General features: G+C 41.6%; 2 protein-coding genes across 5 annotated transcripts in view; one reads left to right on the top strand and one right to left on the bottom strand.

Annotated features, from left to right (window-relative positions):
• Positions 1 to 8,609, top strand: part of TPD52L1 (TPD52 like 1) — a 50,578-nt gene extending 41,969 nt beyond the window's left edge. The window contains exons 5-8 of one of the 3 annotated variants that reach the window (XM_066179262.1): positions 273 to 287; positions 2,824 to 2,862; positions 4,493 to 4,553; positions 6,815 to 7,039. In XM_066179262.1, coding sequence (XP_066035359.1) covers positions 273 to 287; positions 2,824 to 2,862; positions 4,493 to 4,553; positions 6,815 to 6,946 — 247 coding nt within the window. In that variant the 3' untranslated portion in view covers positions 6,947 to 7,039. Of the gene's footprint in view, positions 1 to 272; positions 288 to 2,823; positions 2,863 to 4,492; positions 4,554 to 6,814 lie in introns of all 3 variants that reach the window. The other 2 variants (XM_066179263.1, XM_066179260.1) reach the window with 2 other exon arrangements.
• Positions 8,610 to 10,439: 1,830 nt separating this feature from the next.
• On the bottom strand, positions 10,440 to 19,734 carry HDDC2 (HD domain containing 2). 2 transcript variants are annotated; one of them, XM_066179258.1, is made up of 6 exons: positions 19,418 to 19,723; positions 18,794 to 18,915; positions 17,794 to 17,896; positions 15,583 to 15,651; positions 11,765 to 11,903; positions 10,440 to 10,572 (listed from the first exon to the last, which is right to left on the bottom strand). In XM_066179258.1, exons 1-6 carry the CDS (start codon positions 19,475 to 19,477, stop codon positions 10,478 to 10,480), a joined length of 588 nt encoding a protein of 195 aa, XP_066035355.1. In that variant the 5' UTR covers positions 19,478 to 19,723; the 3' UTR covers positions 10,440 to 10,477. The 2 variants fall into 2 exon arrangements, with proteins under 2 accessions (XP_066035355.1, XP_066035356.1); XM_066179259.1 differs by lacking the exon at positions 15,583 to 15,651 and having other exon boundaries at positions 19,418 to 19,734.
• Positions 19,735 to 25,185: the final 5,451 nt, after the last annotated feature.

The raw sequence follows: 25,185 nt of genomic DNA, 5'->3' as shown, positions 1-25,185 counted from the left end.
TGTTCTAATGAAGAGAACACAAAATTTAGTAGACAAAACTTCTGGTTTTCAATGCATACAGAATAGGTGACTGCATAGTGAAGGACTGTGTGAAAACTTTTGCTTTGGAGGGATCTAAACTGATCTACTGTGAATTCCAGCATCAAGATATGAATGCAAATTATTTTATTTTTCTCCTTGGACAGTTTGACATGCTACAGATGTGTTTGTCTATTTTTGTTACCTTTTCCTAATACTTTTAACTCTTTTCTTTCCTTGTGCATCCACCACAGATCGCATTCAATTAGGTAAGACACATTACTCTCCTTGAGTACTGCCTCTGTATTTGACAGGATTTGTTTCATGGACTGTAATGCAGTAACCTCTCCTTTCAGCATCATTATACAGAAAAAAAGCATGTGCTGCTTAAACTGTTATGCCTCATTTTCACAGCGTGGTGAGTGTAACAAGAAAAGGATTGGACTGAGTGTTTGCCTTGAGTAGATTAGTCTCAAATTCAAATAATGGACGCATTCAAAAGATGTTGGCCTTGGGAAAACCTACTTATATATAATCCCATTCTCTCAACCATATTCTTTCTGTCAGAGGTTCAAACATGAGCAACAGTAAAAATTCTATTCAGTTGAGTTTTGTAAAGATTATATGAAGTATTTACGTGCCTCTTCTTCAATAGAGCAAAAGTATCTTAGTCATGATTCTTTAAAAGTCTTGAGTCCTGGGGAAATTTCCAAGTTCTACAGATGATAAAAGAGTTCTTTATATTTAGAGTTTGAGTTTATTGATTCTGTGGAGCACTTGAATATATGATGAATTAGAAAACAATTTTATGTGCTCTCAAAGATTCTATAAGCAGTCTGGCTTTACATCAATTCACCCTGAAGAGAGGCTGAATGGCCCTGAATGTCCTGCCAGTCCGTCTGGCCTTGTAGTATCTTTAGTGCATTGAAAAGCTCAAGAGCATTTTTTCAATTCAGCTAAGTTATCCTAACAAGGGCTCTAACTTCACTGAGTAAACTTCAAAGCGTAGATTGACCTTCTTAACTCACTCTGACATGAAACTAAAATGTAGTATTTACCAACCTCTGTCATGAAGCATCTCTGTTCTCTGCAATGATCACTATCACAGACATGCATCTTTAAAAAAAGCTTAATGTTTCAAGCTTGTACTAAAAGAAGATTTTGCAGTGTTTCTATAGCTTGCATTCTTACCTCTTTAGAGAAATCAAAATATGAGCTCAAAAAAAATAAGCACTTAATATTTTGATTGTCTGTCATGTGCCATCTCTCAGCTGTGTGAATTTAATCTTCTGACTTAAACGTTTATATTTGGAATTTTTTGCTATTAGAAGAGGAGCAGTCTATGCTGAAATACTTCCAAACTCTATTTTTGCCTATTTGTTGCGGGTTACAAAACTAAAATGGCAAGGATTCTTGCTTAATTTGATGAGGTTTTTTAAAGATTTGCTGCACTTGTGAAATATTTGGCCTAATCTTTCATAAGTCTTAAAAATTATGTGAAAAATTGAACATGAAACATTAGCATTGTCTGCTGTCAGTTCTTGTCTATCTGATCTTAGCAGAAGCCTTAAAATATATACAACAACAAACAAATTGTATTAGATCTCACTATTTCACCTGCTTGCCAAATAGCTCTTCCCTCCCTTCCCCACCCCCGTTTCTGAATCTTTAATCTGGAAAAACAAATCTGTATACAGACTCAGTGTTGCTCTGTTTTTGTATAGTTTAAAACAAACACATGTGCGGTTTGTATGAAAGTTTTTATTTTTTCATGCTATAATCATGCTTTGCTTGCAGCCAAGTGTTGGTGATCCTTATAGTAAAGCTCTCCCTGTTCTCAGTCAGACCTGGCTGCAGCCGTCAATCAACACTGAAAGTAGCAGTGCAGGGATTTTTGGAAAAAGACATACTCTTGCATCACACACTTTACTTAAAGTGCTCAGATCTAAATATGCTTATGGAAAGTTCTTGAGCTTCAAATAAAGATTCTTATTTGGACCAGGCTTGATGCTTCCCAGCAGCAGGGAACAGGCAATGCTGTGAAAGCAGAGATGGTGTCTCAGGTGGGAGAATTTGGCTTATGTAAGTTAAGCAGTCTGCATGGGTGGCATCTGCAGGTCTAAAGGTGTGCAGCATGATTTGGGGATCTTTGAGTAATGCAGAGGCACCATCCTCCGCTTGCAACCTTCCAATACTTCTGCTACTGGGAAGTCTGAGGAGGGAAGTGTCACAAGGAGAGCTGGACAAGAGCTGTGGGAAATAGCCCTGTATCTTTGGTGAAGTTGAGGAGTGAAGGAGGAAGTCCTGGAGGGGTGCAGATAAGTGAGAGTGCTGCCTCTGTGGCTGAAGAAACCTCTTGTTTAGGTAACCATTTGTGCAGGAGCCTTTTGAGATTGGGAGTCAGCTGAACCAGCTCTATTGATATGCACAAACCTGGGGTTTTGTGCCACAAAACCTGCCCAACACAGAGCTCATCCTCTGTCACTGCAGAACACAGAGGTGGCTCTCTGTGCCCCTCTCATGTGTTCTTGTAGATAGCTGGGGTCTGCACCATTTAAATGGATGTTGCCAGGAGCTGTTTTGCATCATTCTTTTGAGTCCCTTTGCTGGTCAGTTGACACGAATGTCAATGGCTGAGAGTAAGCTGGAGTTGTACAAGCCCTTGACCTCAGGAGAGGAAGAATACCAGTACTCTTGAAAATACGTATATGTACCTTTAAAACTAAGTTTAAAAATACATTATTATAATAATACTGGAAATCAGATTTTACAGATTTTTTTTCTAATTTTGCTTTCATCCCACAGCTATTCTATTCGCCATTCCATAAGCATGCCTGCAATGAGGTAATGTGCTACCCACATTCTATTTGCTATGGTGATGTTCAACAGAGTAACGAGGGGAGATTTGCATACTTTGATCCTGATCCTGCAGTTTTTAGTTGGATGAGTAGTCTCACTTCAATCAATTAAGGTTATTCATGTAGATGAGGGCTACAGGACAGGCTAGCTGTGGGGTTTTTTTTTCATTTTAATTGTATTAACTGCTTAATCTCATGTACAAACCTTTGAGTAAATGAAGCAATTCTGAGATGTGTTTGGGTAGTTAATTGTTATCAGGTTTGTATTACTGAAATTCAGTTGTTTTGCTGTCTCTAGAATATCATCCAAAGCCCATTAACGTCAGAGATGCTTTCTACTCCAAAGGCTTTGGATCATGCTCCTATGGAGGGATTTTACATGAGTGCTTTCATATTTTAATGGCTATAATCACTCTTTACTTGACTGCAGCCAAATATTGACGTCTGTTCAAGTAAAGCTCTGACTGTTTTCAACAAAATTAGTATCCAGCTTTCTTTTTACTCCCTTGCCCTCTAAGTACATGACTGTCCCCATTCTGTGCCAAGCATGCATGAGAAACAAACTCTCACCTAATGATGGATGCTAATTCATTCAACTTCAGCAGATGAGTAGTTTAAGGCTAGCATTCACTGATGTGACCTATGGATCAAATATAAGATATAAAATTCAATTTCTCTCTCCTTTTGACCCTTCTTGCCCTATGAAAAAAATTGTCATCTAAACATCAGAAAATAAATTTGCATTATTTTTTCAACTGCCTTCTGTTTGCCCTTCCCTTAAATTGGGGTCATTTTAACTCAGCCTGATGAGGGATATGATATAAATGTATTTGCAGACCCAGGAACTGTGCTAGACCACAGTGCCTGAGCTTCAGAGTATTCACTAATTGTGAAGCAGAACACATGCTGTAAATGAGCTCTCAGGTGCCAAGCAAGGAGCAGAGAACCAGAAGAAGGTCCCCTTCACCCAGTTCAGACTTGTCCAAGTCTCCTTTGTGCTGGGTGAACACAGAGAAAAGCTTTGCTTAGTCAGAGAGGCACCTCAGGAACACAGTCTCTCTAAAGTCTTTGTTTTTGAAAGCAGCAGTCACAAAATCACGGGAAGGAGGAGGAGGCAGAATTCCTCAAAGGCATTTCGGATCCACTTCCCATGTGGTTCTAATCTCCTTCTTCCCAACCTTAGGACATTAAACTTGGCATCTTTTCAATAATGTAGGTTATGAACTTGCTCATCAGCTGAAAAAATGTTTATTTCTTTACAGCAACAATACAAATGGATTAAGCCATAGAAAAGCAGCATTACAGGCAGCATTTTCTGGTTGTTCTTCTGAGAACATGACAAATGTATCATAGAGTAGGCAGGCCAGTTATCAGTTGGTTTCAATTACTAGGCAGGTTCTGCTTTTGAAAATTTGTAGCTAAAAAATACTCATCCGATTACCATAATTGGATTTGACTGACAGAGCACAAGTGAGTGTTCATAGCCCTGTGCTGCCAGCCAGCCTTCATTCTGTGCTGGCAGTGTTGCCTGGTAAGAACTGATCAAATTGTGGAGTTATCCCATGATGCTGGCAGCTGACTCTTTTTCCTCCCTTCAACTTTTTCTTTTCTCCTAGGAATTCTCCAACTTTCAAATCGTTTGAGGAGAAGGTTGAAACCACTGTCACAAGCCTTAAGGTAAAGGTTAGGGGCAGGGTTTGCATGCCTGTGTGTGTTAAAGTGTGGCAGCTTAGTTGTCCCTATAATTTGTACAGGAGACTGATTGAATTTGTTGTTCCATCAAGAATTCCACTGTAGTGCAAGAGCACTAATGGAAAATGAAGGCAATATGCAAAGAAATTGTCTTCCTTTGCTTTGTAGCTAAGAAATTATTTCTGCCAAAATAAGCAAGTGATATCAGAAATGCCAAAAAATAGTGGTGAAAAGGAGTGTCTGTTGCCAGGATCTCAATGTGTCATTCAGAAATAGAAAAAGATAATTCAAACTGCACAGCTCTGAAGACCATTTCCTCTCACAGTGATCTGCTTTAGGAGTCTGATCTTATTTTGTTGATGAAGCAAAGGTGTTCTAGAGGAGTCTATTTGTCATGCCAGCTCAGCCTGTTGTGTTCAGAGTGCTCTTAGATCATCCCTTTAAGAAATCTGTAATTAAGCAGGACAATAGAGTAAGTTTTGAGTCTGAAGTAATCCTCCACATCTCATGAAATCTTCATTGTCTATCTTTACTTGCAAACTCACTGACATTTTCTCAAAATATTTTCTTTCTGTATTTTCTTTTTCTTTTCTTTCTTTCTCCTTCCTCTCTTCCTTCCGTCCTGCCTGCCTGCCTTCCTGCCTTTTCCTTGTGCAAATGGGGAAGCTGGAGTCATGGATCTAGGGTGCCACTAGGGTAGACTTCAGACAAAAGGGAATGTCTCAGCATTGCTCCTCCTTTTTCCTGCCTCTGTTCCAAGGCTTTCAAGATTAGGAAGACCAGGGGATTGAGGAAAAAATCATGAAGTTACCCTTCAATTCTAGGGTTTTGTTGTGGTCTCAAAAAGTGGAGAACTAGCCAGAGAGGCCCCTGAAAAAAGAACAACAGTAGTCTTACTATCTTTCCAACCCCCGTATCAGCTACAAATCTTCAGTGATCCCACAGTGTTCTGCAGTTTGCCAAAACTGATGTTCAGGTTTCATAACATTTAGAAGTCAAATTTCAAAGTAGACTTTATTTGCTCTTGGAGTTTGGACTTCGGGTTGCAGCTGTCTTGGGAGAGTATACTAGTTCATTGTCCCCTTGAAATCAAACAGGACCAGAGTGCCTCATTCTTTTAAACTTTTCTGAAAATCCGAACTCTGATGAATTAAATGTTTTCTTGGACTTTCAAGCTGTGCTAACTAAAGAAACAGGATTACGTAGGATTAACCCTTTGGCAACTCAGAACACAAAGTTCATTTAATTAAAATAATGTTCCTAAGCATTCAGTGGCTGAGTGGTTGAAAAAACGTCAGCTTGTCTTTGAGTTCTGCTGCAATTCTAGAATGGAGAAAAGGGTTTTGTCCTGTTTTCAGGCTTGAATTAACTTGGAGTGGGCATATCAACAAGCAAAACTACAAAAGAACGTTCTCTTACCAAGACAACCTAGTCACAACAGCTTTGTCTCTTCATCACGTAGACTTGATAATTCCCAAATCTTTAGATACAGTGCTATCTTTGTTAGGAAACTTAATTTTCAAAGATTTAGTTGTACTGATTTTTATTTTTAATAATTATTACAAATTCAGTGACCTGGAGCACTCTGGAAGTAGATGTGCAAACACATTGGATATGTTTGATTAATGTATTTTGGTATCTCTTCCCTGCCTTCCCCCATGAAAATGCTGCTGGCACTTTTATATACCAGTATCTAGGCAGCTGCAAGTGCCTGAAGGGATTCAAGCTGCTGTACCCCTTCAGGGTTTGTCCGTTGGTTACTACATTCCTTCTGCAGTCCAAAATCCCAGTATGGTTTATGTATTTTGCAAGCAGCTGTGTTGCCATAGCTGGCACGTGCCCACTCGGCAAATGAAGCAGGTCATTTTAGTATCCATCTCTTATTCAGCCTGCATAGAATTGGAGAAAAACAGTAAAACCAGTGTGAGCTATTCAGGTAAACAACTACTTGGGTTATCTGCTAGGGTCTAGGATCCTACCTGGAATCTACTTAGGGACTGGTTCTTTTAAGCATATGAGACATGCCACTGTCAGATTTTGTGATGGCAGCCTCGTTTAGAAATTGTGGAGTAAAGAATTTGCTTTATTTGACTGGTTTTATAGCTGTTGTTCTAAGGAAAAACCCATCTCTACGTGTTCTCTGCCTGAACCGTTCCCTGCTCTCCTTGGCCAGGGGGTGGATTGGAAACAGGATTTGCTTCAGTGTGAGCAGAGGAACTTGCTGTTCTCTGTTTGCCTTATTTCAGACCAAGGTTGGTGGGACAAGCCACACGGGAGGCAGTTTCGAAGAAGTTCTCAGCTCTACAGCCCATGCCAGTGCTCAGAGCTCCCTTGCTGGCACCCGACTCCCTGAAAGTGAAGAAGAGCTTCAGTGTTAAACAGCAGGTCCTCCTGAGCCCCACATGCCTCTCTTCAGAGACTTGCCCAGACAGTGATTTTCAGCCCTCCCTCACCATGCAGCTTGTGCAACAAGGTTTTGTCAGCTTTGGAAAATTGCCATCCTGGCCTTGTGTTGGAGAAATTTCTATTTCAGATGGGCCATTTTATCACCAGATATTTTGTACATCATCAAAACCACATGCAAGTCATTGGCTATAATGCACTAAATTCTGTGTTAAGTGACTAAATAGTTTTCAGTTACATGTAATTTCCCTCTAACAATCTCCCAGTCTCTGTTTCTTATTTATTTTGGTTTACTCTTTTCTATCTGTTGGTTTCCGGCTTCCCTCTCAGTGCCACATCAGACAGATGGACCTAAAGCTGTGCAAAGCACTCAACTGCCAGCAGTAGGCCCATACACCAGCTGTCTACCACCAATACCAGGTGCCCTTTGCTCAGGAGTGTCTGTACATCATCTCCTTCCTAACAGAATTAAAATCACTTAGTGTCAAAAAAAGCTGTTACTCCTTCAGTGGTACAGTCTGGCATCGCCCTACACTCATTAGGCAGCAGAGTTTAAGGAGGGCAGGAAGAGACACCTGGTTATTCATACAGAAACAACCTATCACAGCTGCTGATTTCAGATGGTCATTTTGGCTGGGAAAGTTTCAGTTTCAAAATGTGCACCATTGCTTGCTCTCTTTGGTTTGGTAAGACTTGGCAGTGAAATTAATTAGAAAATCAAATGGAGTGGAGGGAACCTCTAATATTTTTGCCTCCATATCTTCCCCTCAAAACCAAGGGAAGATATATTTATGAGCCTCTGTCAAGATACAGCCTTAAGTGAAAGAATACAAACCCAACATTTGGCTTCAGAAGTGCCATAGGTTAGAGAGCCCATGCCTTCAGAGCTGCTAGCATAGACCCTGTTACCTGACAATGCACAGGATGAGTAAGAACTTCACTTGTGGTGTCAAATTTTGTTGTGCTTTGCTCCAGGATGTAATTCCACCAACCGCATAATCTCTGCTCAGTCACCAAGAGCCAGACATCTCTCAGCTTTGATTCAGCATGTCTTCTGAATTGCATTCTTTTAACATGTTTCCTGAGGAAAGAGCAGCACATTTGTGACACTATCTTGCTGTTTTAGTGAGCACGTGCCAGTCCGCATGTTGCGTTGCTCAGCTCACCACACACTGAGGTGGGCACAATGTTATCAGTAAACAGGATGGAAAAGAGCCTGGCTACTTTGAAAATGGATGCATTTTTTGAGCATACGCCAAAGCTTCAAATCAGCGTTAGTGAGTTTGACATTACAGACTGCTTAAAATTTTGTGAGAAAACGTGGCTTTAAGTGATGTTTCATTTTTTCTTGTGTGGCTTTTGTTAGTTTCTACAAAGTTGAAGGTCCTTTTGTAATGTTCTACTGGACATAAGTTAACTCTGGACATTTAAATCACATGCCTCTTTACTGTGGTTTTTAGCATGGAAGAAATCTAATAGTTTTTCTAGTATTCTTGTGACAATTTTCTAGCTTATTTTACGTGGTTTTGTGCATAAATGTGAATTTATTTAAAGTGGAAGTATTAACTGACAACTTAGTTTGTGTAAATGAAGTTCTTGATATTCTTATTAAAAATAAATTTCTCTCTTACTCTTTTACCCTTTGTGATGTTTTAATTCTGTGTTTACCGGTAGTACTAAGCAACCTAGTGGAAGGTGTCCCTTGCCACTGGCCAAGGGAATTGGAATTAGATGATCTTCAAGGTCCCTTCCAACTCAAACCACACTGATTACTGTGCATGGGGTTCCATGCTCTGTCCCCTTGATCCCCTGCAGAATGGGGAAGCCTCCTGCTGCACTGCAGGAATGGACTGTTCCTGCTTAGGGTAGTATTTGTGCTGGGTGTATTTCTACCAAACATCTCTTCAAAGCCACTTTCCTGGTTTGTCAAGACTGTTCTCAATTCTGCCCTTCCATGCATCTGTAGCTCTTTCCCACTCAGCATTCAATGCAAACTAATGGAGACTATGGTTTGTGTGCATTTAGGTGGAATAAAAATGCTGGCAAAAGCTCGGTGGGCCCCACTCCATCCCCCTCTGCAGTGTGACAATCTGTTGCCAAGAACCACTAATCAGCTCAGCCAAGTGCAACCTGTTCTTCCAGGGTTGCCACAGGGCATGACTGTTGCCCTGGGGGGTTCCTGAGCAGAGCAGGCATCTGGCATATCCTCTAAACCAGGCCAATACACTCTGCAGATTTTGTGCACTGTGCCAGCCAGTGAGGCAAGAAGCTCCCAGCATCTCTGCACAGCACTCTGTGCTCTAGGAAAGGCACCAGCCACAGAACACTTTGTGAGCTTCAATCAGGCCCCTGAGGTTTGCGTAAAGAAAGCATTTCCTGAGTCATGGTGCCTGAAAATGTGTGTTCAGATACATTACCTATCTTTAAAGGGTATGATGGTTGAATTTAGTTTTATGCTGCTTCATTTGACATGAGGCAGAAGACAGGTCTCTACCATGTAATTTCTCCAGGTGCTACCAAATTTTGCTTATTTGGTAATCATGGCATTGCCCTCATCTCGAGCTGCACACAACTCGGCAGTTGGGTGTGCAGACAGTGGCCTCATTGTGGCATTTACCACCACTGCAGCTTCACAAACATTCTGTACTTCTACCTTAGTCTACTTCTGCCAGAAACTCACTTATGGCAGAACTGGTACCAGCGTGTGACAGCCTGAAGAAGATAGCCAGCTTTACCTGGCTGTACAGGTTTCTGCGTTAGATTGCACAAACTCCAAAGGTCCCTCCCGACCTCAAGTATTCTGTGATTATCAATTACTTGTGAAGGAGTCTGTAAAGCTGCTAGTCTGGGGTGAGGGGGAGTCAGAAATATAGACCTTATGGAAATACTGGCACTATTCCCTGATACAACACATGAACAGGGGAAGAGTTGTATGAAACAAGGAAGATATCTAGGAAATGTAATTAATGAGATTACCAGTTTTATGCACCATCGCTTAAGGCTTATGCATTCCAAAGAAATCTCATCTCTAAGCTCAGCCAACAGCTTCTACAGACACATGTCCATTGGTCTTGTTTCTGTGTAGCATCCAGTGGATATTAACCCATTTTGAAGGTACTTAAGTCCATACTTATTCAGAAATTCACAGAACAAGACCACTTGCCCCACACAGTGCATTACATGAACAGGTTAGATTGCAATCAACTAATTTTTAAATGTACCTGAATTTCCCCAGTGGAGAATCTATTTGTAACTGAGACTGCATTAATTAGAGGCTGACTGAAAAAAAGGAAAACCCAAAATATACTAATTCTTTGTTCCCTGACACAACCTCTGATCTAGGAGGCAACTACACTACCTGCTCCTGTCTATGTGGTGCTGGGATTCTCAGCAGTGAATGTGCAAGAAAAAAATCTGCTAGCACAATCAGTGATGTTAGAGGAGAAAAAATGATGACCAGAATATAAACCAAAGTATTTATTATGGCTACAGCATTTAGGAACACCTCAGGAATGTGGATGAGATGTAGCAGCTATTCTTTTTTTCCTTTCTCTGTTAATCAGAGATACAAGCTGGAGTATTTCTGGGTGAACAAACTTCCCTGCAAAACAAAAGAAAGGGAAGGTTAATGAAAAATGCTCTCATTATGCCATGTGTGAAAGGCTGGCATTGGAACAGGGATAGCAGGGATGTCACTTTAGGCTCAGAATAAATGTCAAATTATTCTTTTAAGAAAGCGAATGCTCCCAGTTCAATCCAACTATAGAGTAAGTGTAGTCACACACCTTTTTCACAAAAAGCTGGTACTTTGTGCTCTATTAAGGCACTTAAGAGCTGAAAAAGGGATGCACCCTGACCAAGATAATCTGATACTACGTATCCTGCTACAAGAAACAACTCCAATTACAGGAGCACTTGGGGTATATGCTGTAGGCTCTGCTCAGACACCAGCTCAATTTAAGTTGCTGAATTCTGGTAGGGGAGCAAAGGTGTCAGTTAGAAAATAAAGCATTACAAGGTTTATTCATGTTGTCCCTTTTTTTTCCTCTGCTAACCAAAGTCTTACATTTTCCAGAGAGATGACTATTTCCCTGGGGAATCACCAGAGTATAAATGGGACTTGTCAGGGACTCTGGTGACTGCTGGTCCTCTTATTCCTGGAGTCTGTCTATCCCTAGTTTTTTTTCCAGGACAGGATGAGTTAGTTAGAGCCCTTCTCTGGTGTTCAACTACCTTGCCAAAATGATAAAGTTCACTATTTTACCTATCTCTGCTTTCAACTACCAGTGTATTTCCCAAAAAATGAAAAGCAGTGGATAGAATAAAAAGTAACACAGTTGCAACTTAATCATTTCACTGAGGTGGTTCTCACAGGAACCTTGGGCTGGTCACTCAGCTCACTTGGGGATAACAAATTCTACTTCACTGGTTCCTGAAACACTGACAGAGTACAAACAAGCTGCTGCCAGAGCATCAGTAAACACTGAAGACTCCTACATGAAGACTCTGATGTTTCAGGGAGATCCTTACACATATGCAAGTGTAATGAAAGCTGAGCCTCTAAGGTAAAAAGTGACGGAAAAGGAATTTGGCATAAATGAAATTCAGGTTTAATACCTACAGATAAATGTCAGGTATGTTCACATTGCATTAAGTTTCCCCAGAAATATTAGGGGATTTGAGCAGTGAGTAAAATAACTAGTTCTCACCTGCTCTGAATGTCTGTCAGAAAAAAAAGGCAATTTATATATTTTATTTATGAAAGAGGGGGAAAAAAAGCCCAAATGTCATACCAGCAGTTGAATCAAAAAAATCCTGCAGTCTGCCAGGTGTGTTTTCCAACTCTTCGTACTCAAATGCTTGCAGTATCATCTCACACTGATCCAACTGCTTTACAAACTTGGCCTCTGCAGTAGACTGGTTTTCATATTCCTGAAAAGATTTGCAGTTATAAGAAAATAATTTTGTTACTCTGAAACAGAACATTAAAATCTCTTTAAATATCTAGAATTTTCTTCATTAGTACAAATATTCAGCACAATTACGTCTTTCACTTTGTTTTTACAAGCATACAGCAGTGAGCAAAACACTTGAAATATATGCCAATTTTATATTAAATGCAGTGGGACGTAAAATACAATCTTTTGCATAATTTAAACATACCAACTGTTTTGGCTGAATCAGGGACGATATGGAGGCAACTCTGCGTCACATACGAGTTAAGCTATAGGTTCAATTTAACATATTTTACATATAAAGATCATTTCAGGCCTGGTTAAGGCTGTAAATTACCACATCTGTGTGCCTATGCACTGTCACCACCTATTTTTAAGACCTATTTTGCATTTTTCTCACCACTTGCTCTTTCTATATGGAGTTTTTCTTTATATTTCTCCTGTCATTCCTGCCTAATCTTTTTGGTCTAATCTGTCTGAGCTGCTTATGTCCTTATGTCTCTCCTAGGAGATAGGAAGCGGAGTGGTTAAGGGGTTTCCCCCCTTCAGAATTTAAGTCCTTTAATCTCTCTGCTATCTTTTCCCTCTCTACAGTCATCATCGGTATATGAGTGATTCACATTTCTAGTCAAATTGAACAATTCTGCTGTCATTTCCTTCCAGTGATGGCTGCAGACAGGTTTGGCATTGCATTTTCTCTTTTCCAAATCTCCTGTATTGTATATGTGATGTCTCATGAGAGGGTCTTCCTGACTCTCCTGACTTCCAAAACCAACCCCATAAAAAGGGGTTTTCTTCTGTGCAGGTTACCATTACCTTGATACCATTGGCAGGTCTGACCCTATTGATCATGCCCACCACCATTAATCACACCAAAGTACACTCTGGGCCCATCTGTGCTCCCAGATCCACAGAACCTTCCACAGAGAAGAGCAGCACGAGTGCAGGAAGAGGTTTGCCTACTGACCACAGAATCTGGCATTCCTTTCTGCATCTTAAGACAACAACTGTGGTGTGAATGTCATCCACAGTAGCAAAATCCCCGTTTGTAATTTCAGCACTGTGATGCTCTAAGATAAGTGTGACAGTCATTTCTTGCATACTACTGTCTTGCATACTATTGAATATCATGTCCAGCATACTATTAGGAGCCTGTTCGTAGGCTTATTACTTTACCTTGGAAGTCAGAAATCCAGATTTCGATAGCCATGATTGATTGGTTTACAATTTTATTTAGAATTTCAATCGTACTTTGAATTTTCAGTTACATCTTCATCATTATTTTAGTAATAAATTTCATTTCAGTGTTTTTATCTTGTTTTTCTCTTTTCAACCTGAGCTTTGCCTCATTTTTAAATTGTTTAAGTACTAATTTTCTTAAATCTATTTACTTCTACTCTACTTTTTAATAATCTATTTTGCAGGGGGGAGGGTCCCTCAAAGATAAAACTCTTGGCAGCATTACAAAGTAGACCTTCAGGGAAAGGAGAAGTAGAGCTGTTCACCTGTAAAAGTCGATCCCACCTCCAGCAATTAGGTGGGAGTATCAATCTGTTGCCAACCTCTGCCAACAGCCCACCAGATGTTATTCACATCTCAGCTCACATTGCCCTCAAGAAACATCAGCTATGACATGTGCAACTGTGCACAGTGCTGAAACAAACACTTACTGTTTCCTCCCCACAGGTGGTTAAGATTCTGAAATAACAGTGTACTTTGGAAAAACACTAACAGGACTCTCCAACACCATAGGCCATCTTTTAAAAATCATTCCCATGCTTTTGCACTTAATAAAAAAGCAGGACAGAGCTGAAATGTGCTGACTCATTTACTTTCCTGTTCTTTCAAACATATCTGGGGTTAAGTTACAAAGTGAAAATATATCTGAGGCGTCTTTCTGCCGCTTCTCTCCCCTACACTACACTCACAAGTACCCACCAACACCATCCAAAACAGCAGTCCTAGTAAATCTGAAAAGCAAAGAGAGACAGAGACAAGGGCAGGGCAGTGCAGGAAGGACTTGCCAAGAGATCTTGTCCTGCTCAGCACTGTTCAGCTCTGGTCCATAACCACCTTCACTCACAAAAAAAAATCATAGGGAAATGTCTCTGGCTAGCTGAGAGCAGAGCAGCACGCCATGTAATTAGAGGCTTCTTATTTTCTTGACCAATTTTCTTTTTTCCTTCTAAAGGAGCAACTAATTGTTCCACTTAAAACAACACTAGAGGGACTACACGTGAATAGTAGATTTTTAGGGTACCCTCTCTGCCATGTGGGTTGCACTCATGCTAATGAGTTGCAGACACAGTGCCAATAAATAATCCTGAAGGTGGAAATAAAGACAAAATTATCAAAAGTGTGCACATATGAAATTATGGTTAATGAGAATTATGAAAAACTAACACACTAAAGAACTGACTCCATACTGAACCAGATCTTACAGTGTCACAGAGAAGACAGACCAGGAAAGAAAAAAACCCAATTATACAGAACTAACCTTATCTATCAAAACCTCATTTTCCTCAATTATAACAGTTTCTCAAAGGAGAAGGAACCAGTGCTCCCTAAAAAAGTACACACATATTATTTCCCATATCTGATGATGTTGGTTTACCCCCATTACCTTAAAATACAGCTCTAAGAGCCCATTCCCACTGCCTGTTCAACCACCCAACTACAACAGGGGAAAAAATCCCCAAAATAACCCTAAACCTAAAATAAAACCATAAACTAGGTGTTGTAGCAAAAGGCAGAAATTGGATGCAAATATCTGGAATTTAAATACACTCTAAGTAGAAAAGAATATGAACGTAAGATACAGACTCAGGTCATAGAGTCCAAGAAACACAGAATGCATTGTTTGAACGAGAGGTTGTGGATACAATTCCCCCCATGTGACTGTATGTCAGGAGGAGATAAAACACAGCAATTATAAACTTGAATTGTTTGGAAATAATCTCATCACCCCTCATTTCCAAGTATAAAATATCTTAATCAATTAACAGCATGGGTTCACATAAAAATGGTTAAATCACCTTCAAACACAAAAGATATTTTCTAATACAAACTTTTAAGGAACCCAAGACCAGGAATCTCCAGTGTTTGTAGAAATGCGTTGTATTTTTGTCACATTTAAGTTTAAACTTTAGTTTACTTAATCATTTTAAGTTATTACTAAATATCTGGTGTAATGGACTTTATTAGAAAGAAATGAAAGCCACAGAAATTACTTGCCTAAGAAGCAGAAGATAATCCACAGCACCATCACCTACCATTTTTTTTTCCTGTATTAAAAGCTGCAAATGGCCAGATATGAACCAAAGTGATAATGTAATAAAAAATCAGATTTATAGCCAGAGGGCTGGATGTGGAGGACAAACCCTTCCTTCAGCTGTACAAACCAAGCCCTGGACAGGTTCATCTGGAACTCTGAGAGGCATGGGGCAGAAGATGGTTATTTTACCAAAGTCCAGTGTTTCTGTTTGAAAAGAATCCTAAAATGACCTTGACTCATACTGTTAAGCTTTATCTTCTAAGCAAATAAATCTCACTTTCCTGAGGTCAAAATAAGAGATGGCACAATTTCACAGGTACATGGGAAGAAGGGAATGGGTCACCCTGAATTTCAACACAGGATTAAAAAAATGCAAACTTACTTCCCAGAGTTCATAGATTTCTTTTCTGAGGTCCTCTGACAGAAGCTGGGTCAGTTGTTGCATAGCTGTCTGAAAAAAGAGGCTTTTTCCATTTATCTATTTTCTGAGAAACATTTCTATCACTCTCTTCTCTGAATAATTATCTAATTGTTACCAAGCGACAAGAAACATCCAGTACACAGCATATTACTGTCTTGTTTTGGCATGGCAAGGTTTGGCTACAGCTCTGGCCAAGGCCAAGGTAGTAGCACCTCTGGATAACACATTTAAGGGGAGGGGAAATCCCTGTGCAACTCCACCCAGAGGGAAGGGTGAGAAGTGAGAGGAAGAACTCTGCAGATACCAGGGTTAGTGAAGAAGGAGGAGGAGGTGCTTCAGATGCCAGAGCAGAGATCCACCTGCAGCCCCTGAAGGTCCATGGTGGAGCAGATATCCACCCTGGGCCCATGGAGGATTGAAGCAGGGGGATACCCAAAGGAGGCTATGACCCCGTAGGAAGCCTGCACTGGAGCAGGCTGCTGGCAGAACTTGTGACTCCAGAAATTGTTCTGCATGCTCTTCGTGTTCTCCCAGCTGATCAGTCTCATTTCTGTGCCGTCTCTACTGTTTTCCCAGTAACATGAAGGGCTGCTTCTGAAACAACCAACATCACAGGCAAGACAAAGGTTTCATGCCATGATTGTTTCTCCACTTCAAATACAGGACATAATGTCACAGTATGGTTCCCCATTCCTTGCCACCACTGAAGCATCAGGGTCTCATTCCTTCTCACCTCTTTCCAGCTCTGGAACTCATGAGATTTCAAGGTTAGGTGGCTAGAATTACTTACCTGACAAAATCCCCTACTCCAAACAACACCCTCCCTCCCCCCCAAAAAAAACCCCAAAACTTCTTTTTTTAATCAGGTTCATTTTCTGCTGCCTTAGTGTTGGTGAGACTCACTGGTTAAGGTTACTGTACAAGCAGCAAACTTCAGAGCCAGCTCAAAATGTCAGCTGTAGATCAAACAGAAAAAGGGAGAACTCTGCAATGGAAGCAGAGTATTGATAACTCACCTCAAGCCGCCTCCTGAAGGGGCTACCCATGGCCTATTTTTTCAACAAAGTATTTCAGAATCATCCCAAATGTTTAATGCTTTACTCTCCTTCCACAAAGCCAACAGAAAGTCCTCCCTGACTGAAATGGGAGCAGAAGGAGCTGCAAATACTTAAGAAAACCTCCTTAAACATACCTAAGCATCAAAATCTCTTTTTCCTTGCCTAAATTCAAATGAGAATTCTCTCTAGACCAAAGTTGAAGGCTGATCCTCAGTGGCACAACAAGCTTTAGAGGATTCCAGGAAAGAGATTTCTTCTGTTCCATGTTCTGAAGCTCTTTGAAGAGTGTAACAAACACCTCTGTGATTACTCCCCCCCTCTTTTATCCTTATCTAGTTAAAACTTGGAGCTGGGGGCGCATGACTAACTCCACAAGTAAGCTCTTTGCTAAGGAAGTGGAAATTAAAGATCTAAGGTGCATTTGGCATTCTTGAAGTACTATCTTGACTGACTGTAATTTCAGTGTTTCTTTTTTTTCAATATACTTCCTGGTGTCTTCTTACACTGAACGAGAAAAGCCTCTGAGGAGTTTCTGAGGCTGACATTGCCCTCTAGCTGTGGCTACAGAAATGGTTTATGTTTTCTTCAAATAATGCCACAAACCAAAAACAATAAACCAACAGTTTGGATAAATGCAAGGCCAAAAAAATAAAGTGACTCTAGGCATGCTGCACTCAAAGAATCCCAACAACAACAAAAAAGACACCTGCATCTGAGGTTCTGTGCAAAAGGTTTAAATGAAGCCTCTGTCAACCTCATGATCTGGCACCACACACATGATCTGACATGAACTGTCATCCATCCTACTCAGTGCACCTACTCCCTGCTCCTCACCTCTTGGTAAGGCTGCTGAACGTGACTAATTCAGGCTACCAAAACTGCAGCTAGTGCAGCAATAAATGGCCAAGGCAAAGATTACTTCAAAGATTCTTCCATAACTTGGTGACATTACAGGTACAAAAATCACCATGAGCTGAAAACTCTGCTTGGTTGTGGCAGGCTTGTCCAATACCAGTGAGAGTATTCTATTGCTTGGAGTGTTCCTTCACCACCACCAGAACATTAAAGCACACAGAATGCTCTGCAGCTTTGGCTTCACACTTTATGTTCATACCTTTTCTCTCCTGTGTTTCTCCTCTTTTGGGATATTATCTGCAGGAGCAATATCTCCAACAATGCATTCAGCCATATCATGAACCAAAGCTAATCGTATGCATCTGACAAGAAGGGAGGAGAGAATAATTAGTTTTTCAGCATTTTAAGTTGAAAACTTATCCAAAGGCTAAGAGACTGCAGAATTTATCCCCCTTCATTTACTCTCTAAAGGTTGGTAGCAGCTTTTCTTAAACCTTATGTAGTATTTTCCACTTTTTGTTATGGGGAGTATTTTCCACCAAGACATGATTTTGGTTTCTGATTTCTAGTCCCTACTGCTTGTAAATGTAGATTTAATTATAAATACACTGTGTACCAGAGCATAATATTCAAAAGTAATGCACTTAGCTTTTGCATACTTGGCTTTTGGAGATGCTGTGGTAATTAACTACATTATACACTTCACATTATTCCTGCAACAGGTAGAAGGTAATCTGATTGGAGCAATCCCACATTCAGTATATAACTGTCACTTACAGCTCTGTAGCTATGCCAGACTGCAGCAGAATACTCAAGAAAGCCTTCATACCAGCTCCTAGAGCCTTCTCTCCTATCCTAGAGGATTTCTGTGGCTCCTTACTGCCGCCAAGTGCTCCTTCAGTCTGTCAAAATCCACATGGTCTATGGCTCTGACATGGCTGTTTGTTGCTTCCCATTGTTTTTAACAAGGGTCTTCAGCCTGTTTATTTATTGCCTGAAAGAAGACCAGCTTTGAGCCTCTGCACTAAGGGCTTGCCTCAACACCCACAGTTAAGCAATAAAGCTTTTAGCCCCTTTCAACTATGCAGGTAAACAGGACCCTGTCAAAAGGACAGAGGGAAAAGAAAAGCAGAAAGGATTTCCAATTCTTTCAGTGTGATTTAAAAGGTCTTACTCGGGAGGACAGCTTCTTTTAGCATTTTGTTTGCAGCTCTCCCACGACATTAACATACGGTCGTGACAAGCAGAGGCCGTCTCACCTGTCCTTGTTAAGGCCTTTGTCTTCAGTCACCAAAGCCATCATCGCCATCCTGTACATATGGTCGGAGACGCTCTCTGGGTTTGCCACGTTCCTGTACACCCATCCTGTCCGCGGCACCGTCTGCGCCCGTGTCACAGAATCACAGAATCAGTGTAGGTTGGAAAAGGCCGCAGAGATCATCGACTCCAACCTCTAGGAGGATACCACCGTACCCACCACACCACGGCACTGTGAAGGTTAAAACCCTTGGTTTCCCCGGCCCTCGTTTCACAGACACCAGCAGAAATCCCGCCGCACCGTGGCCTGCACGCTCCGGAGAGCTTTGATGCTCCCCGGAACACCTGCCCAAGGCCCAGCCGGCCCCGCAAAGCTGTACCCGGCCTGGAGCACGGACCAGCCGCAGCCGAAGGGCCGGGACACGGCAGCACCCACGAGTCCCCGCCACAGCCCCGGCGCGGCCGGGCCCGCTGGGCTGGCGCAACGCGGGCGGGAGCCCCGCTCACGCCGGCCTCCACCAGCCGCGGCCCCGCCGCCAGCCCGGGCACTGCCGGGGGAGGCCAGCCCAGCGCCCCGGACCGGCCCCGGCCCCCTCGGCCGCCCCTGACTCTTGGCCCGCGCCCACCTTGAGCTGCCCGATCAGCCGCAGGAAGGACAGCAGCCCGGAGGCGCCGCCCGCCGCCATCGGCCGCCGGCAGCACGGCCTCGGCCGCGGCTCCTCCTCCGGACGGCGGTGCCCGCCCTGCGCCCCCCGGAACGCGTCCGCAGCGGGCCCGGGCGCGGGTGTGCGGGGAAAGGCCTCAGTGGGGGGAGCCGCGTCCCCAAAGCTCTGGCTCCTCGGGGTTCTTTACCACGAAAAAGAACGACACGGGCTGCGACTGCAACGAGAAAAGCAGCAAGAGAGGCCGGGCTGCTCACGGGCATGAGCGCTGTGGAGTGGGGAAGGGAAGAGGGCAGGCGCCTCCTCTCCTCTCTTCCGCTGGGTCCAGCCGGGAGGAGGGAAAGGCAACCTCGATGGCAGGAATAGCTCATACTTCTGTCAAAACTGAGCATCTCCGTGATCTTTACAATACCTAAAAAAAAATTAGTGCAAACTCATGTTATTGTTCAGAGAAGAGCGGAGAGTTATATCAGGGTTGCTGATGAGTTTTAAACTATTCTGTGGACTGCCAGTATCTTGCTACAAGCATATCCGATACTTTTATGAGTGGAATAAATAACACGGTGACTTACCTGACAATTGGTGGATTTTCAAAATACATTGCACTTCTTTGCTACTTTTATATTGCCAACTGAAATAGTGGATAATGGTTTAAATGTGGTGATGAAATAGTCAGTTCCAGGAAAGAACATCTGCAGTTTTGCCAGCTATCCACAGATGGCAGAGTATTTTTATTTTTGTTTGTGCAAATATTTAAACTCCTACATTAATAATGAAGCCCTCAATAAACAAGAATCCTTGACCGGGAAAGTCGTCACCTTTACACCTGTGTACACGATCATAGATGTGTTGAGTGTTGCAGTACAGCTTTCCTGGCTGAAGTGAATCACATCTGTTGCAGAGTTGTCTTGACAGCTCTTGAAACCATCCAAAGTAAAGATTTCATACTTTTTCCAGGCTGTCTGCCTTCCATAGTAAATAGTTTGTTTCATAATGTCCTCTTTGGACCTCCTTGTGCCCATAGTTTGCCGTGGTATTGCATGCCACTCCCAAGGGAAGTTTAGCTCCATTGTATTGCAATCCCACCTCAAGCAGTGCCAGGCTGCTGTTGTATGGGCCCTGAGGCTCTTCAGCAGGCAAGGCAGGCCCGGGATACCTCAACACCTCCTTCCAGGTGATGTGATTTAGATCCCAGCTGTCTTGGTAGCTTTCACTGAAGGTGCCCTGTCTTGATCTGAGAAAACACCAAAGTGCTGCCAGCGCCTCACCAACATCAAGCAAAGGAACTTTCCTCAGCATACTGGCTGTGCTCCTGCCTGATATAGGCTGTTGTGTGATTTTCCCTCTTTGGGATGAGAGCACACTATGAGCTTGTGTTGGACCTAGCTTTCTGGTCCTTTCTGATGAAGCTGATAGCCAGCCTGTTTCTTCACAGTTGGTACCAATAGAAGGGCTTATTCGGCCCTAGGTCCAGAACTGAGCATTTTTCCTTTGTGTTTCTCTGTGGTAAACATGTTGAGACTTCTGCCAGCCCAGTCCAGAAGCTGCCTAAAGTCCCTCACAATTTAAGCTCTACAATTTAGTGTGTCAGCCATCTCTCCTAACTCAGCATTACCTTAAAATAGTCTGAGAGTGCATCCTGTCCCGTGGTCCAGGTTTTTAATAAGACAATGTTCTATATGGACTCTCTTATCAACCCCTAGAGTACTCAGCCTGTTTTGGGCCTTCAGGCACATTTCCAAGCCACCAGTGCCACCCACTGAGCCTGTCAGCCTAGGCAGTTTTCAATGCATCTATTAGACAGCTTGTTTGTGCCATAGTTCCTCAGTTTGTGAGTGAAAGTGCTGCAGGAAATCATTTCAACAACTGGAATGAAGTCAGGGTCTGTTGTGTCCACTGCTCCATCCTTGTCCGTGGTAGCAAACCATTTCACTAGAGGATGCAGTCAGGTTGGCCAAGTGGGATTTGTTCTTCATAAATTAATGCCAACTGTTCTTAACTGCCTTCTTGTCTTTTACAGGTCTCTTTCTAATAGAGCTTCATCAACATTCTTTCTGTCTCTTGCAGCCTCTTTCTGGTTTCCTGAATGGTTGAGAAAAAAGCCTTCAGAACGCAATACTAAAAATAACACAGAGTAATTTAATAATTTGTATTTTAAATGAGATGCTGGATCTAGCTCAGAAATGCTATTCTTAAGGCTAGCTGATAGCAGATACGTTGTCTTTTAACCCTTCCTGAATGGATCTATTCAATGTACATGTTTAGTATTTCTAGCACTTTAAATCCAGTAATCAATTTGCTCTTGCATATTCATTAATAATTCTTTAATATGGGTAAGTCTTATACATCCCATGTGTATGGAGGTGGTATGATTTTCAATTTTATTGTCTGATAAATTCTTTACCACTGATGTCCTTAAGGTACATTTCTGGAATGAACACTTGAGCAATAATCACAAGGCTGTACTCACAGGCACTGGCCTCAGTGTAATTTTTGTAATATTTGTCAATTTTGTAGCATTTATATGTGTATAATTTCTCAACATTCACTTTGTGTGCTGTTTCTGCATATTGCTTATTGACACTGGTTTTCCATCCAGTTGTTCTTCAACAGTACTTAGAGGTATCATTTATGTGCTCTTCCAAGTACCTGTCAAATGTGTCATGTGTAGTGTTAAATGCATGGACTCTCAGTAGGCTGGAGGACCCCAACAGAGTACAAATATTAGCTCTGTCAGGATTTTATTCTTGAGTAAGTAGCTGAAAACAGAAACAAATCAGCTCCATACAACTTTAAGCAGCTTTTTTTATGTAATTCAGAAACTTCAGCAAAGATTAGCAAAGTCTCCCTACAGGATATTAAGGTAGTGCTAAGGCTTAAGTCTCAATCTTTCATCAGTCTCAACTGGCTTTTTTCTCCATCTTTTGCCAGAACAGATGGCAATTCCAAAAAAGAAATCCCAAAGAAGCTGGTTACCGCAGAGTAATTATGATTTACATGCTGGAGATGGCGCTCTCTGCCCACAGATTTGTGCTTCAACCGCATTTGCTGCTGCCCGATGCCAGGCTGAAATTGTGCTTCCATTTCTTTAGGAAATAGCGCTGGGGAAGAGGGGTTGCTTTGCACACTTGGTGTAGTAATGTGAAAATCATCTCCCCAAATGCCAAGTGGCTGGGAGCAGACCGGGTAACTACTCCTAAGGTGGATCGTAATCAGTTTGTGATTTATATAATGTAGCATCAATGAAAACACATTGGGTTTTGAAAATCCTTGTATGTCTTGCCAGCACGGGCACAGTAAACCTTGTATTGGTGAAATATCTTCAGGAAAAGTAATTAATTGATGGGATTTATTCGTTACCATCTGGCATGAAAAGAAAAAAGGAATATGTTTTGTAGTTCAGTAGACAGGGCAAAATGGTTTATCACAGACCCATCGAAGGAGTATCAGCCTTGATGCCCTCCCTAATAATAAAAAGATTGATGAGCACCTGCCAGACACTGTAAATGGTCATTTTAGTTCTCCAGACTATAATATCTTCCTTTGTCTGAGGCAATCTTAGCAACTATGTAGAATTAGCTAGTGAAAATCTGTTGCAAGAATTCTTTAGTAAGGGTACAGAAAAGCAATCCTCTGGAGTGACAGTACACGTGTGCCATGTGGCTCCCTCCACTCTGCCATGCACCTCCCCATGCTGGACTGTGTGTCCTTGTGCCCAGGGAGCCCCATTCTCCCCTGTGTGGGCAGTCAAAGCTGGTGAGAGGCACCTGAGAGAGGCACCATGCACTGATATCTGTGCCAAGGGCTGGATGGCTTCTGCTGAGACTTCATAGAATCACAGAATGGTTGGGGTTGGGAAAGACCTTAAAGATCATTTAGTTCCACCCCACTGCCATGGGCGGGGATGCCTTCCATTAGACCAGTTTGCTCGAAGCCCCATCCAACCTGACCTGGAACACTTTCAGGGATAGGACATCCACAGCTTCTCTGGGCAATCTGTTCCAGTGTCTCAACACACTCACAGGAAAGCATTTTTTTTTTCCTAATATCTAATCTAAACTTAGTCTCTTTCAGTTAAAAGCCATTCCATCTTGTCTTGTCACTCTGTGCCCTTGTAAAACATCCATCTCTGTATCAGAAGGCTGAGGAGAATGTACACTTATGGTAGCATTCCAGTAGTCAGCAATAACTGTCCAGAGTGTCCCTGTTCAGTGTAGCTAACCGGTGGCATCACTACCAGAAAAAAAAAAGTTCTTCTTGCTGCTATTGCATAACATCTTGGGCTTTCTGTGATTAACAAGAGATTTTCTATCAGAACCCTTAGGATTAGCCTATCTAAATCTTCAAGATGAAGAAATGTTGTTTTACCTTATATGTGTAACATCTGCAGACCCAAAAGTATAACTTTAGAATGGCACATTTGGGAAAAAAAAAAGAAAAAAAAAGAAAAAAAAATGTTAATTTAAGAGCAAATCAATCTTACATGAGCAGAACATTTCTAATGTAAAAAGGCAGCTGAATTAGAGGATTAGGTCACACTGCCTGATTAACATCATTTGATCTTTTGCTATTGAAAAGCCACTGGTCTTCTCAGAGAATGGAAGCATTCAAACTTTAAAAGACACCACAAGCCTGGCTTAGAAAATAAACCTGCTTTCTGAAAACAACTTGCCTTGCTTCAGTAATTGTTGGTTTGTCTCTGCTGTGGGGGGATGCATCCAAATCAGGACTTAGAAATCCCTCACATTTTGCTATAACAAAGAAGGACTGCAAAACTGAATGAGGGCATCTTGGGTACTACGTGGGAGAGGCTTACCACATGTGAATCTTGTCTTGCTTTGCCATATCATATTTTTTTATTGTTTAAAGGTGGAAGACAGTTACTCAAGTATGTGTTTGATGTTCATTTTCTTTATAATGCATTCCCTGTTGGTTTTGCCTTTTTAATTTTGCAGGGGTAGGAGGTAACAAAATAAAGCTCACCTTGGGCCACAGAGCCCACTCGGAATCTGAGAGGTACCTGCTCAAGACATTTGATAAGGGAGTAAGAGAGAGAGTTCTAATTACAGGGTTTTTTGTTTTTAAAACTGAATTTGTTTTAACTAAGAAACAGTGTTAAACAAAGAAGCATTTCTTAAAATCACACCTCTTTCTTGTGAGCCTCAAAGTAAAATTGTAACAGATCAGCCTTGGTCTTCTGAAATTTTCTGAGGTAAAGCGAGAATGAGGGAACCATTTTATGATATAACTAATCCTTTTGTCACTGGAAACACCAAGAACAAGAATAAATCCCATGTAAAAGAAAAAAAGGTCCTCTGGTTACGTCTCATATCTTTTCTGTTAAAAAGCTTATACTGTTTTCACTTAATTGTATTCAAATGAGTTTTGAAGGGATTTTAACAATAACCTGCCACTGTCGGCACTTAGTAAACAGCAAGCAGACAGAAATAAAAGAATTTATTTCCTGTCTCCAATGATCTGATGATCGGTTTGCTCAAAGGATTTTTCTGTGCTTTTTGTAAAGGACTAACCAGTATTCACAAGCAGTGTATTTTTACTATTTTAAAAAATGCTGATATTCATGATGTTATTTTCAGTCATAGCATTATTTCAGTTGCTAGAGATGAAGAAAAACAGTATTTTAAGATATAGAAAAGCTGTGAATGTTCTTGTTATTCCCCCAGTCATGCTTTTAAGCACTGCACATTCCCATAATGAGCACACAGATCCTG

This window comes from Chamaea fasciata, unplaced genomic scaffold (assembly GCF_029207755.1).
Source record: "Chamaea fasciata isolate MVZ Bird 193981 ecotype frontalis unplaced genomic scaffold, bChaFas1.0.hap1 SCAF_3, whole genome shotgun sequence".
Taxonomy (NCBI): Eukaryota; Metazoa; Chordata; class Aves; order Passeriformes; family Sylviidae; genus Chamaea; species Chamaea fasciata.
Note: the sequence above shows the minus strand (reverse complement) of the source record. Positions and strands in the feature narration are given on the sequence as shown.

What these genes read in the sequence shown, in the direction of transcription:
- HDDC2 (XM_066179258.1), bottom strand. Translation starts at nt 19,477, where the DNA reads ATGGCGGCGGGCGGCGCCTCCGGGCTGCTGTCCTTCCTGCGGCTGATC. An exon ending in GGCTGATCGGGCAGCTCAAG is followed by an intron (nt 18,916 to 19,417) that starts GTGGGCGCGGGC and finishes ACACGGGCGCAG; the next exon opens with ACGGTGCCGCGGACAGGATG. An exon ending in TTTTTTTGATTCAACTGCTG is followed by an intron (nt 10,573 to 11,764) that starts GTATGACATTTG and finishes TTTGTTTTGCAG; the next exon opens with GGAAGTTTGTTCACCCAGAA.